The sequence below is a fragment of the Otolemur garnettii genome, unplaced genomic scaffold (assembly GCF_000181295.1).
Source record: "Otolemur garnettii isolate 467f Iridium unplaced genomic scaffold, OtoGar3 scaffold00148, whole genome shotgun sequence".
NCBI classification, from domain to species: domain Eukaryota; kingdom Metazoa; phylum Chordata; class Mammalia; order Primates; family Galagidae; genus Otolemur; species Otolemur garnettii.
The window spans coordinates 1,561,771-1,576,908 of record NW_003852543.1 but is presented as its reverse complement, the minus strand read 5'-3'; the positions used below and the strand labels follow the sequence as shown (position 1 = coordinate 1,576,908).

The 15,138-nt window shown below is 36.6% G+C and overlaps 1 protein-coding gene across 2 annotated transcripts in view; it reads right to left on the bottom strand.

The window, feature by feature from the left end:
* ANAPC1 (anaphase promoting complex subunit 1) overlaps positions 1–15,138 on the bottom strand; it is a 115,185-nt gene that overhangs the window by 38,128 nt on the left and 61,919 nt on the right. For both annotated transcript variants that reach the window (XM_023518812.1, XM_012811065.2), the window contains exons 22-29: positions 13,645–13,723; positions 13,205–13,241; positions 13,043–13,107; positions 11,158–11,336; positions 8,417–8,631; positions 5,881–5,999; positions 4,582–4,853; positions 2,469–2,703 (exon numbers count right to left, since the gene is read on the bottom strand). In XM_023518812.1, the coding sequence (XP_023374580.1) occupies positions 2,469–2,703; positions 4,582–4,853; positions 5,881–5,999; positions 8,417–8,631; positions 11,158–11,336; positions 13,043–13,107; positions 13,205–13,241; positions 13,645–13,723 (1,201 nt within the window). The remainder of the gene's footprint in view (positions 1–2,468; positions 2,704–4,581; positions 4,854–5,880; positions 6,000–8,416; positions 8,632–11,157; positions 11,337–13,042; positions 13,108–13,204; positions 13,242–13,644; positions 13,724–15,138) is intronic.

Sequence of the window (15,138 nt, the reverse complement as noted above, 5' to 3'; positions counted from 1 at the left end):
GTGGCGGGCACCTGTAGTCCCAGCTACTTGGGAGGCTGTGGCAAGAGAATTGCCTAAGCCCAGGAGTTGGAGGTTGCTGTGAGCTGTGTGACACCATGGCATTCTACCAAGGGCGATAAAATCAGACTCTGTCCCTACAGAGGAAAAACAAAGAAAAAAAATACAATTTAAACACAAAAAGAAAAAATTACACAAAGGCAGTCAGCATAGTATTTATACATTATTGCAAAGAATTAGAAACAACCTAAAAAGTCTTAAAAATAAGAAAACAATTGGGTTCTTCATAGAACATCAACTTCATGAGATATTATACAATATGAAATCAATTTTAAAAACCATTTATAGGATGATTTCATTCTTCCTTTCTTTTCTTGGGATCCCTCTCACTCCTTTTCTCGCTCTTCCTCTGCCCCAGTCTTCCCTTCTCTCACTTTCTGCTCTCTGTTCTGTTCCCTCATTCTCATGTCTTCTCCCCCCACTCTCTTCCCTTTTTTTTAATTTTTATTAAATCATAGCTATGAACATTAATGCAATCATGGGGTACAATGTGCTGGTTTTATATACCACTTGAAATATTTTCATCAAACTGGCTAAGTCTTCACTGCATTTTCTTAGTTATTATGTTTAGACATTTATACTCTACACTTAGTAAATTTAACATATGAAAGCTATAAACTGGTTTCATAGTAGGGCTGAGTTCGTTGGATACTTTTTCTTCCATCTTCCCTCTTTAATATAAACTATATACTTTTATATTCTAAAATATAAGTAATAATAAAAACCACTTATAACAATGATACATAAAAAAGGCAGAATTTCAAAAATATGAACATTCTAATGGTGGTCATATACAAGGGAATATGCCCATGAATCAAAGAAACTCTCTATGAACAGTATGAAAGAGATGTGCCATGGCTGTGAGACTGTGTGGTAACATTAGATAGCGTAATGACATAGCCAAAGAATGTTAAATCACCTTGCAGATGAACAAGCTTTAGGTTTTCAGATTAATAATTTATGCTATTATTTATTTTAGCAACAGGAATATTTCAATTTTGCAAATAATTTTGTCATTATAGCAGCAGGCTAAATTATGGGCCCCAGTCTTCGCTGCCCTACAATACTAATATACATTCATACTTCCAGTACAATTTCACAGTGGACCTGGCCAAGTGTCTGGCTTTGGCATAGATCTCAGCAGGGGGATCTCAGCAAGCTCAACATAAGCAGGGGACTGAAAAATATTTCCACTATTTGGTTCTCTTTTATGTGTCATCACCATGAGAAAAACGCGCCCTCCAGTCTGAGTCCAGAAATAAGGCATGTGAAGCAGAACCAGAGCAGCTAACCCATAGCTTAAAGTAGAACTACTCAAGCTAATTATAGTTGTCTGTCATGTAGTATTACTGTGAAAATACCTAACTGATAAAATCATACTGAACAATAACATATTTTCAATAATATCATCAGAAATGTATGTGGAAAACATCCCAAATAGGTCAGAACAGGATACATGAGTTTTTTTTTTTTTGAGACAGGGTCTCAAGCTGTCACCCTGGATAGAGTGCTCTGACATCATAGCTCACAGCAACCTCCAACTCTTGGGCTCAAGTGATCCTCTTGCCTCAGTTTTCCTATTATTAGTAGAGACAGGGTCTCGCTTTTGCTCAGGCTGGTCTCAAACTCGTGAGCTCAAACAATCCACCCGCCTTGGATTCCCAGAGTGCTAGGATTACAGATGTAAGCCACCACGACCAGCCTATAAGTGTATTTTTTAATTGCTGAGCAAACCAATAATGCCAAAAATATTTCCATTTGTCAGAAAAAATGACAACACGTAGTATAAATTTCCAAAAAGTTTAGCTCTAATGAAAAACAGAATACTGCAGTAAGTATATGCACCTTACCATTTCCAGGTTCATCACCAACATACTCATTAACATGGAAGGAGGAAAGAAAGACTCAAAACTACTTAATTCTATTGTAACTGCTGTTGTCCAATAGAATATATATTGTGATACTCAGGATCAAATCAACTTTGAGTCTTAAGCACAGGCCATTGCTAGACATTTCTTGGTAAAGAAATAGCAGGATAAATAGTATGTTCATCTGTGATTAAAACCACCAGTACCTCATTAAATGTAACCACTTAGCTGGGTGCAGTGGTTCACCCCTGTAATCCCAGCCCTTTGGGAGGCTGAGGCAGAAGGATTGGTTGAGCCCAGGAGTTCCAGACTAGGCTGCAGAAAGATCCCCATCTCTATAGAAGATAAGAAAAATTAGCCAGGCATGGTGGTGCATGACTGTAGTCCCAGCTATTCAAGGGGCTAAAGTAGGAGGATCACTTGAGCCCAGAAAGTCAAGATTACAGTGAGCTATAATCACACCACTGCACTCCAGCCAGGGAATTCATTCACATGGAATGTATAACATATGCCTACCAAGATTCAATACTATTAATCCCATACCTATTTCAGCCAATAAGACTTCTGCAGTATGTCTATGAGCTGTTCCCTGATACACAAGGCCAATGCCAACAACTGCAGCCACTTGGACGTTGTGAGGAACATCTAATTCTGTAGACGTTGGGGGTAAGAGAGCAGGAATGTGAATACTAAGAAGCCGTGTAATTGACATGTCCATGGTGCCTAGTTTTGCAGCAGAAACACCAAGTAGCAGTCCAATGCTTGTCATTTCATGGCCCTAAAATAGAAAATAAATTGAAACTTGAGTCATTACCAAAACAAATAGGGAGTTTTAAATAAAATACTGTCTGCCACTTGAAATACTTGAATGTGACAGACACAATGAGAAATACTGAGATTATATACATAGTGGTAAACTAAACAAACATGATCCTTGCTCTCTGGACCTGTGCCCTATTATGGAAAAAAGGAGTGTTAAACTAAAAATACATAAACATACATTATTAAAAAGTAATACAATATGAAGTATTAAGACAAAGTATTTTAAAGGATCCTAATTTAGACTAGGAAGGCCTGGAGGATTATTAGAAAGCAATCTCTAAAGATTATATATAGAAATTATAATAGGACCTGAAAGATGAGTACAAATTAGCCAGGAAAAGAGGCGAGAAGGTGGGCACTCAAGCTTAGAAAGTAAGGAAGACTGTCTCAGGTGACAGAACAGCATGCAAATGGTCCTGAGATGATTCAGATATAAACCCATACTTTGACAGTCATCTGACCATAAGGGTGCCAAGACATATCCATGGGGAAAAAACAGTCTATTTCCAAAAATGGTGCTGGGACAACTAGAGAGACATAATATAATAAACAGGTGATGGCAAAAATATGGAATTACTGGAACCCTTGTGTATGCTGATGAGCTTGCAAAATGATGCAGTCATTCTGGGAAACAGTTTCTCAAAAAGTTAGTAAGTTACCATATGTCCAAGTAAATCCACACCTAAGTATGTACCGAAGAGAAATGAAAACATATATCCACATGAAAATATGCACACAAATATTCATAGCAGCATCATTCATAATAGCCAGAAAGTGAAAACATCCATCAACTGATGAATATATAAATATGATACATTTGTACAATGAACTAATAAATGATTGCTGATTCATTCAGCAATAAATAGGAATGAAGTGCTAACATGTAATACAATATGGATGAACCCTGAAAATCATGTTAAGTGAAAGAAGCTAGCCCCAACAAGCCACATATATTATAAGATTCCACATATCTGAAAGGTCCAGAATAGGCAAATCCATAGAGACAAAAAGTAGATCAGAGGTTGCAAGGACTAAGGCGGGGCTGGAGGGGAAGAGAAGAATGGGAAGTGACTGCTAATGAGTATAAAGTTTCTATATGGGGTGAAGAAAATGTCCTAAAATTAACAGTGGTGGTAGGTGTGTAATTCTGCAAATATACTATACTAATATAATAATAAAACCCACAAAATTATACATTTTAAATCACAGAATTATACGGTGTGTGAATTTTTTTTCAAGGCAGAGTCTCACTTTGGCACCCTTGGTAGAGTGCTGTGGTGTCATAGCTCACAGCAACCTCAAACTCTTAGGGTCAAGTGATTCTCTTGCCCCAGCCTCCCAGCACAACGCCTGACTATTTTTAGAGACAGGATCTCGCTGTTGCTCAGGCTGGTCTTGAACTCCTGAGCTCAAGCAATCCGCCCACCTCAGGCTCCCAGAATGCTAGGATTATAGGTGTGAGCCACTGCACCTGGCAGGCATGTGAATTTTACATCATATATATGATATATGATAAATAAAAAGCTTCCTGACACACTAAGACTGTGAAATGGAAGGATGTAGTTTAATAGGAAGCTAAAACAACCTAAACATATGGCTGGAGTCTTGGGAGCAAGGGGAAGAGTGGTACAAAGAAAAGCTGGAGAAGTAGGATCACACAGGCTCCTAGAATGTACATTAAAAGCAACAGAAGATCATTAAGCGTTTTTGACCAGGGAAATGATACATTCTGATTTATACTTTAGAAAGATTACCCTGCCAGCATTTGAACAAACTGATTTAGAGGTATGAGAAGAGGAATCAGGAGTTACTGCAATAATAGACAAGTTCTCACCTTGGTCAAGTAGTCATGGATATTGAGAGTAGCCAGCTTCGTAAGGTGCCCATTCAGACCCAAGGCCATAAGAAAGCCAGCATACTCATTGGCTAACTCAGCATGCTTGGGCTTATTATAAACAATCCACGCTGAGTCGATCTGGGAGGCAGGGGCTATCTTCAGGCCAGCAGCCACACCATTATGGAAGCTGGCCCAGCTTGTCATGTTGGGAGGCACATCAATATTTCCACTATTAAGGTCAACTGTTGTGTTCCGAGGAGGGGCACGCCCTATCCAGCGAAAAGAAATTTAACATGAGAGAATAAAAATTCACAAAACCAAAATTGTTAAATTTAGATCTTTAAGAATAAGATTACCTTTTCTACATTCAAAATTCTTAACCTACATGTAGGTCAAACTTAATGTAGGTGGAAACACGCTTGATTGTTTAAAAATAGTTCATATCATTTTTGATAAAATGCAGTGGGGTTGTATCTTAAAATAACTGATACCAATTTAACTTTATATAGATTTAGGATACTCACTGTATTGAAATCATACAGCAAGGGGCTAAATTAGAAACCAAAATGAAGATTAATATCACAGTTAAGCTGTATAAATAATAAATTCCAACACCTAACTGATAATGATAATGATGCTAATTTCAAATAGCCTATCCTTTATTTTCCTCTGGAAAAGTGACACTTTAAAAGGATCCAATCAGACCAGGTGCTGTGGCTCATGCCCGTAATCCTAGCACTCTGGGGGGCCACATGGAAGGATCCCTTGATCTCAGGAGTTTGAGACCAGCTTGAACAAGAGCGAGACCCTGAGCCTACTAAAAAGAGAAAGGCTAGCCAGGTGTGGTGGTGTGCACATGTAATCCTAGCTACTCAGGAGGCTGAGGGAAGAGGATAGCTTGCCCAAGAGTTTGAGGTTTGCTGTAAGCTATGACGATGCCACAGCACTCTAGCCGGGTGACAGAAAGAGATCATATTCCCCCCACCCTAAATGAAGAAAAGAAAATGAATATATATATATATATATATATATATCTTTCTGAATTTTTCTAAGTGACTTTTGATATCTTAAAATTATTTCAATAAAAAGGAAAAATTAATGAGCTATGTTGTGTTTCTCTCAATGTATAGTTTGATTTGCTATTTGAGCTTTGGTAACAACTGTAGCAGCTATTAACATTAAAATTCCTGAGGATAGGGGAACATTTCCTTCGTTTGTAACTAAAATAATTCAAACTCCATTTACACATGTTACCTAATCATTTTCCTTTCTCACTGAGGCCAGAATTTAACATACCAGTCAGATTCAATTTAGGAATAGGCAATGGCTCTGTTGGAACAGGATGGTATGAAAACAAGGTAAACATTCCTCGTCCTACAGGAAGGGCCATAGTTCGCTGACACAATTGGAGTAATCTGTAATTAGAATAAAAACCAACATGTGAAAATGTTAAGGCAAAGCATTAACAGAAATATAATCTGTAGGTAGGTACAGGGATCACTATGAAAGTTTTGAAACAGAATGGAATCACAGCTGACAACGTCCTTCTTCATACCCCATGCACATTTCAACCCATGTGGATGTTACATTTCTTGATTTTTGTGTGTCTCAAAACATACATTATGACTCGGATTTTAAAGAAGGCATACTGTGTAAGATCGAGTCACCCCAAAGCTAATTCACACAAAGATGTGGGTGAAGCACCCAAAGGTGACTGTTTTCATACTCATGCTCCTACCAGAAACTCAAGGAGACAGACATATTTCCTTTGTTTTGTTTTATATTTGTTTTGAATGAAAACAGCTTGGCTATCAACCAAGCCAATTCTGCCTAGATATTCAAGAAAGAAATCTAAAGTTATATTCTGATTGATGCTAATCTTCTCAAAGGTAAATATAGTACACTTGAGGGTTTGTCATTGCTGATAATTTTGGTCTAGCTGTCCTCAGTACAGGTGAGATTATCCTATCCAGTATTTTCCCAACACATAAGAAATGCCACCTCTGTGGCCTATCTATACACAAGGGAAGGCAGCTCTATATTAGAGGTGAATGAACTTCATAGTGTCTCAAGGGGAAACACATAATTAATTTCATTTACATGACAGCCAGAATTTACATGACCAATATTAATAACAAAAAACATGAGGTACATTCAATGTTAAAATGGCATCTATGGGATATACTATCCCATAGTATGGTGTAGAAATTAACACACCACTCTTTAACTTGCTCCTATGCTAAAATAAATTACATTCTATATAATCCCTTTTAAAACAAGATAAAACCTAGCAAAAATCTTGAAAATAGGGCCATTTATAATTAGGAACTGTTACACAGTTACCTCTTAAAGACATGGAAATATTCTCTTAAAGGTTTATAAGAGACCAACATTTTCTCTGCAGACAAAGCTATTCCCAAGTATGTTTGTTCTCTCTCTGTACACATTTAAATGCTTTCTTAGCTCACTAAAGAGGAAAAGTTTGTTGTCCTACAATTCTTTGGGAACACGGCCTCGTAATAATTTGGAATCAAGAAAATTAAAGGCCACAAGACTGCATCTTGTAATATTTTTTCAAGGAAACCTTACACATAATCCAACTCAACCTTCCAAAAATCACAAGATTTTAATACTGATGATAATACTGTATCCTCTGACCCTGAGATGTCACTGATAAGAAGATGGACCATCATCTCACAAGGTGCTAAGACAGAAAAAGTGCTGCCAATTACACTATGACACCTACTGACTGAAAGACATTCTGATTTCAGATATTAAACAGTGAAGAAACTACACCTCTTACAAGTATTACAGAATCAATGAACTCTGTTAATAATAATGGCTGACTACACTGAATTTTTTAATGTACTGGACAGTATTTCAAGTGTTATTTACAAATAACTCACTTAAAACACAGAGCAACCCCATGAATACGACTGTTAATAATCATGTCTATTCTTACAGTTGAGGCAACTTAGGCAGCAAGAGGTTAAGCAATTTATCCAGAGTCACCCAGTAGATAGTGGCCACACCTGGCTCTAGATACATGCCCAGACGTAGTAACCACTATACCCTACACCAAACTTCCCTGTCACCCATCTCACTTAGGGTTAACATACCTGAGTACATATGGAGAAGAAACAGTAACAGGTCATTATGACTAACTCAGACTTTTAGCAGCTTGTGACTAAGTGTGGGTGGCCCTTTGCCTTGAAGTAGCAACACAAGAAAAAGTAAGAAGTAGAAAACAGTGACAGAGGAATGACAGATGACAGAGGCAAGGCAGATAAAAGGACAGGGAAAAATTTTAAAGCAGAAGTTGAAGGGTCCCACAGCAAGAGCTTGGGAATATGAGAAGCATGTGATACTGGTCATCATGTGGTAGGGAGTGGTAGGAGAAAGTTTATATAGTATTGCCTCAAAAAAAAAAAAAAACTGTCAGAAAAAAAATCTGAAAATCTACTTCTGATCAAGACACAGAAGAATGAGTCCAGTGTTTTGCTTTGTTTGTAAATTCATAATGTAACTATCAGAAAAACGGTTTTAGATTCACTTTTTCTAAACAGTATTACTGCTGTATATATTTCAAAAGAAGGTAGGTCTGAAATAAAACAATTATGCCCTCAAAAGCCAAAAATTTTGAAACCATGTGTGGTTTGGTGAGATTGAATGAAAACTTAAAACACATGGTATATTTTAATTTTCAAGTATGTTTTTAATCTTTTTGAGTGTTAAATGCTAAAAAAAATTGAAGGAAGAACAAATACAAACAAGTTCCAAATGTTAAAAAAAATAAGTCTGACAAGAGATAATCAACACGGTCTCCCTTTACCTGTTTTCTTTTTCTTCAATGAATTCATGATCACTGAGTTCTGGATACTGCACTACATTGACACGGACGGGATGTGCACTCTGAAGAAGCCTTCGCACATCCTGCACCCTTAAATCTTCACTCCATATCAATGACATAACCTCGTGATTCATGTCATTCATGCCATCATCCTCCTCCTCAGTTTCTGTTCCTGAAGCAACATCTGACGAGAGCACCTGAGTAATAGACTTTGTTATAATAATAATCTAGAAAGCACTCACATACACTTATTGACACAGGAGATAGACACAGGCTGATACATCACGGCTGTACCAGTACAGAGAAAATATGTGCACAATAGGCTCGGGTCCCAATGTGTACTAGACCCTAACACATAAATCTTTAAATAAGTATTATACTGCCTAATAGGAAACATTCCATATTGAACTGAGGTGAAAAGTCTACATTTAGGACAATAGTCAAGAAGCTAAAATACCTGAAAGAAATATCCTAAATACACTGTTAAATTTTAGCATCTTAATCATTTAAAAAAAAGAAACAAATTACTACAAGAGAACATAAATACCACTCACTATTATTAAAGAATCCACACTAATTTAAATATTGCTTGTTGATTAACAGAAGCAGAAAGAAAAAAAACCATTTGCCATGTGCTGGGGAAAATAGGGCAATAAAATACTTTCCCATTTTATTACTTTAAATAGAATGGATCATGTTCGGTGTTTCTCTTTTTTCTAATTATCTTCCAAATAAAAATTTCTTAGATGGAAAGGAACTGAATTGCAGCAAAGAAAGTGAGAGGGTAAATTCCTGTTTATTATACTGTTCTCATAAGTTCAGCATGTGCTTTTAAAATGGGTTTCTCCAGTCTAAACAATTCAATCTGACTACAACACAGATGGGAACTGCATAAAATCTCATTTTCTCTTAAAAAGAGTTTTATACTTTTTTAACAAAAGCTTAATTCCTAGTTGAAATGTTAACAGTTTTTAAACATTTAACAGGGGGAAAAAAAACAACCCAGTGACCAATCAATCTTAGTTTGTAAAACTTCATTTTGGTTCATAACTATGCAACATTTAAAAGAAACTATATTCTAATAGTTGAGTTAGCTATAAAATACAGACTCAAGTAGCTCATGAACTGAATCTAGCTAGGATTAGTTATAAAATGTAGCCTCAAATAACCAAATTGAATTTAGATCCAATTACTTTAAAATGATGTTTCAATACACATTAATGTTTTATTTCTAATGCTGTTAAACTGCTCTCTCCCGTGGTAACAAAATAGATTTAAGTACTGAAAACTTTTCTTGGCGCAGAAAAGGACAGATAACCATATTAGCAAAAGAAAGGTCGCATTTCTGTTTAATACATCAAGCACTAATTCAACTAATAGTCATTATTTGGCTGCAGATTAACTGGAATGACCCTGCTAGAGGACCAGATCCCCAAGAAAACTGCTCCAAGCACAGATCCACATTAGGCAACTCTGGGATTAGGAATAAATTTCGATTCAGGCTCTGAAGAAGCATTAATAGCTTAAAACCTGAAGTGGTATTATAAATAGTTACAACATATTGATTATTACAGATTCACTCAAAGGCTAAATTGAGCCAAACTCCCACTGTTTCCTCAGGAATGTGAATACAGAAGAGTCACCAGAGTATAAGGATCCTTAAAGATTCCTAAATTCTTCTTTATGAGGTACTACTATTTATTTTAAAAAATTAACTAGATTTGTAGAATTTTTTTTTTTTTTAATTAAATGCAATCCTCCTGACTCAGCCTCCCTAGCAACTAGAACTACAGGCATACTCCACAGTACCCAGCTAGTTTTTCTATTTTTAGTAGAAGTGGAGTCTCGCTCTTGCTCAGGCTGGTCTTTAACTCTTGAGCTAAAGCAATCTTTCCACCTCGCCTCCCAGAGTGCTAAGATTACTGGCCTAAGCCATCACGCCTGGCCAAGAGTTGTAGAAGTTTTAAAAGTTTCATTTTTAAATTTTAAGAAAGGCTGATTTTAAAAGTGAGGTAAATGGAGAATTATGAAATACTTCACTGTCTGAAGGCTTTTTAGAACCCATTCTTAAAAAAACAGATTTGAGGGGCGGCGCCTGTGGCTCAAAGGAGTAGGGCGCAGGCCCCATACGCCAGAGGTGGCGGGGTCAAACCTGGCCCTGGCCAAAAACTGCAAAAAAAAAAAAAAGATTTGAAGATTGATGAAGAACAGTATTTGAGGAGAAATAACTTAGATCATCTGAACAATTTTAGTGGAAAAAACCTATTTTTCCTGGGACTTCAGTTTTATGTGATTAAACAAATATATTTATAACCTCTTTCAAGGCTGAATTTAAGAAATTCAACACATCAAAAGTATAAAAAAGAAAATAGTTATATATTAACTATTTTATTTCAGTATATATGTGCACTCCTTTTTCCTATGTAATAATTACAAAGTAGTTAATTACTAACATGGTTCAAGTAGGAAAAATCACAGTAGTTTCCATGACTCCTGACTGAGTAATTATCCGGACTCAAAGCAAAAAAAGGTCCAAGCAAGACAAACCATTTATGAAATCTATTGCTCCTACAATTCAATTTACAATTTATATGTCCAATTTCTAGCATACCAAATAAAACTGATATATACACTTGCAAAAAGACAAAGGAAAATAAAGAGCATTTCTACCTTAATTTTATATGAGGCTAAAAATGAACTTTGAACTTTCTGTTGATACTCACAGATTTCCCTTTGGGTAAGTTTCCTTCGAAGGCCTGCTTGGAAAGATCCTGACGTCCAATCAAGAGGCAGACAGCTTCTGGCCAGTCTGCAGCAGGCTGCTCACGACAGTGATAAATTGCATCTCTGATAGGAAGAGCAACTCCAAAGGGAAGAGTTTCCAGATCTCTTAAAGTGAACCCTTATGGTGAAACCAAGAGAGGAAAATTTTTATTTAGATTTGTCATTGTCCCAATTATCCTCTGACATAAGTTAGCAAACATCTATCTGATAAAAAAGAAATTCATCTTATTCATCTTATTATTAGACTAATGCATTTACATGAGGGATTAGTACAAAGGCCTATTTAGGCCTGGTGTAATGGCTCATGCCAGCAAACTCAGCACTCTGGGAGGCCAAGGAAGGAGGATCCCCGGAGCTCAGGAGTTCAAGAACGGCCTAAGGAAGAGCAAGACTCCGTCTCTTAAAAACAAACAAACAAACAAAAAAACAACTAGGCATTGTGGCAGGTGCCTGTAGTCCCAGCTACTTGAGAGGCTGAGGCAAGAGGATCACTTGAGTCCAGGAATTTGAGTGGTTGCAGTAAGCTATACCACTGTGGCAAAACCTTATCTCAAAAAAAAAAAAAAAAAAGAAGTTGAGTGAAGGAAAGAAGACAAAGGAACACATATTTATATACCCACATAAAAATTTAAAAACATCCAAAACTAAGCATCATATAAAGATATAAAACTATGAAGAAAAAGGGGGGAGGGTAAGATAAAATGTAGGTGAGAGAGTGGTTACATACAGCATGTGTGGGAGAGGTATGTAGGAGAAAGGGGCCATCCAAGAGCAGAAATACAGGGGCCATCTACTATACCAGTAATGTTTTATTTTTAAGGGTGGGTGCCCTATACACCAATATTCATGTTAGTATTACTCTCCAAACTAAATATAAATTTTACATAATATTTTACATGTACAACACATTTTTGAATCCTCAGGTTAACTAAAATTTATTTTTCCTATAAGGAATTTCTGTATTTTACATTATAATGAATCATTTATAATATTAAAAGTGGATTATTGAGGGAAAAAATGCTTCCTTACGAGAATAACACTTACTAAATTTCATGTGATATACAGACAGAACTCACCCAATATTTTTCCGCATAGATATCCTTTAAGTATACTATGATAGTTATTGTTATTTTCAAAGCAGCATACAAAAAAGAACTGTGAAGAACTTCATTTGGAACATGCTTTAGATAAGAACTCAGAAACAGCTTGTAATAGTCACTAAAATATTACTAATTTTTATAAAGCCTTACTTTTTAAACATACTACTCTAGATGAGTTCATCTTTGTATTAGTAATTTTTAATTTTTTCAGTTTGGTATTTTTGAAAAAGTTATTTTATTATTTTACTTAATGTAAAACCTTAGGTGCATGGGATTTGGGAATAGAGAATATATGACTTCATTTCTTCTTTTTCCTCTTCCCAGCTGCATGTTTACAGTGCCTAAACTCCCTGGCCTTTATCTTTCAAAAGTATGCCCTGAAGTGTTTATACAATTACTCTTAGGACTTTGCTAGAAATACCCATTTCTGATATCTCAGTATCACAATGTCTTCACACCATGTGTAGGGATTACAGTTTTACAGTTCTCAATTGTAAATGGCAAATAAAGACATCATATGCACCAAGAAATAAAAAGCTGGTATCCCAAATATTATTATATGGAAATTGTGAGATTGTTAAGAGAAGGAAGAATGCTTAATGAGCCATACTTGCAAGCTGGTGAGGCCTCTTCATAAAGCCAGAGCCCCTCTTTCCTCATGCCTCCCAGTTCTCGCTAGTCTGGAGAAAGCAGGGCCTACTTAGAAGGTAATAAAGAATCTTACCTACACTAGTCATCCAGACAACTAATCTTTCAGCCAGGCTAGAAACTGACGGAGAATGGCTCAAACTATAAAAGAATAAAACACTAAGTTATTAAACAGAACAGTAAAATATACTATTGTTTTGAATTTTTAATGTAAAAGCACAATCTGAATAAAAGTTACCTGTTTTCCTCTTGCTCTGCTTGTGACTTCTGGGGGGCTAAAAGGCAACAAAACAAAACCTCATATTGATAGTCATCCTGGTTTAAAAAAACATACAACATGTACAAGACGTTCGGATATTAGAATTCATTAACAACTCCTAAAAAATAAAAAAATAATAAAATAAGCTATAAAGTGGCAGGCGGAAAAGTATAGTAATTTCCTTGAGGCTAAAATAGTCCTTTTACCCACATTGAAATGATATGCTAGATTTTAAATACTCTTGGCATCTGAAAACAGATTAGAATAGTACTAAAGAAAAATGATGCCTGAAAAAAAAATAGTACTAAAGAGGCAAGACATGGCTTCTAAAACACTTAAGAAAATTTTATTTCAATTCTGATATTAACATTTATAAAAATGTACTTTGGGAGGCCTAACATTATACCATTACACATTACCTGAAGCTATTCTGGACAAGTATTGGGAGGCATCATCAGAAACAGAGCTCTCATCACCAAGTATATAGAGTGCTATACTCTACAAAAGGAGAAAATTAACGTATTATTTTTTAAACTATCAAGGTATCATTAGAAAATAACCAAATATAGAAAGATACATCCACATTAGGTATACAGATGCATGAGTTTTGAGAAACATTATCACCTAAACACTAACACTCTCACACCATACAGAATACTTTCATCACACCAAAAGTTCTCTTATGTCCTTTGCAGTCAATCCCTTCCTTTTACACCCAGCACTGGAAACAACTCATCTGTTTTCCTGTCCTATAATTCTGTCTGTCCTATAATGTCATATAAATGAAATCATACAATATGTGGTCTTTTAAGTCCAACTTCTTTAACTTAGTATAATGTCTATGAGATTCATCCATGTTACTGCATGTATCAGTAATTTGTTTCTTTTTACTAGTGAGCAGTATTCCACAATACAGACAAAACAAAGTTAATCTACTCAAAAACCAATAGACAGAGGCTCAGTGTCTAGGGCTCAAGCAGCTAAGGTGCCAGCCACATACACCTGAGCTGGCGGGTTCAAATCCAGCCCAGCCCGCCAAACAACAATGATGGCTGCAAAAATAGCCAGGTGGGCAGCTACTAGCTGTAGTCCCAGCTACTTGGGAGACGGAGGCAGGAGAATCGCTTGAACCCAGGAGTTGGAGGTTGCTGTGAGCTGTGATGCCACAGCACTCTATCTAGGGCAACAGCTTGAGGCTCTGTCTCAAAACAAACAAACAAAAAAAGAAAACCGACAGACATCTGGGTTGTTTCCAGCTTATGGCTATAATGACCGAAGTTGCTCTAAACATTCACATACTGATCTGGGCGGCACCTGTGGGTCAGTAAGTAGGGCGCCAGCCCCATACACCGAGGGTGGCGGGTTCAAACCCAGCTCCAGCCAAAATGCAACCAAAAAAATAGTCAGGCGTTGTGGCGGACACCTGTAGTCCCAGGTACACTGGAGGCAGAGTCAAGAGAATCGCCTAAGCCCAAGAGCAGGAGGCTGCTGTGAGTTGTGCCACCACAGCACTCTACTCAGAGCAGAGGGCAACAAAGTGAGACTTAACAAAACAAAACAAAAAATTCACATACAGTTCTTTCTATGTCAAAGTGAGACTCAACCAAAAAAAAAAAAAATCACATACAGTTCTTTGTGTAGGTACGTTTCCAATTCTCTCAAGTAAAGAGAGAAATTTTAGACAAAGAATTCTCTCTTTGTCTTATGCTAAGTCCCAGCTATTTGGAAGGCTGAGGCAAAAGGATCAACTGAGCCTAGGAGTCTGAGGTTGCTATAAGCCATGACACTATGGCCCTCTCTTCTCAGAGCAACAGAGTGAGACTCTGTTTCAAAAAAAAAAAAAAAAGAAGAAAGAGAAATAATATCTATAGTATATAAACTCCTATAACTCACGAATGAAAAAACAACCCAAT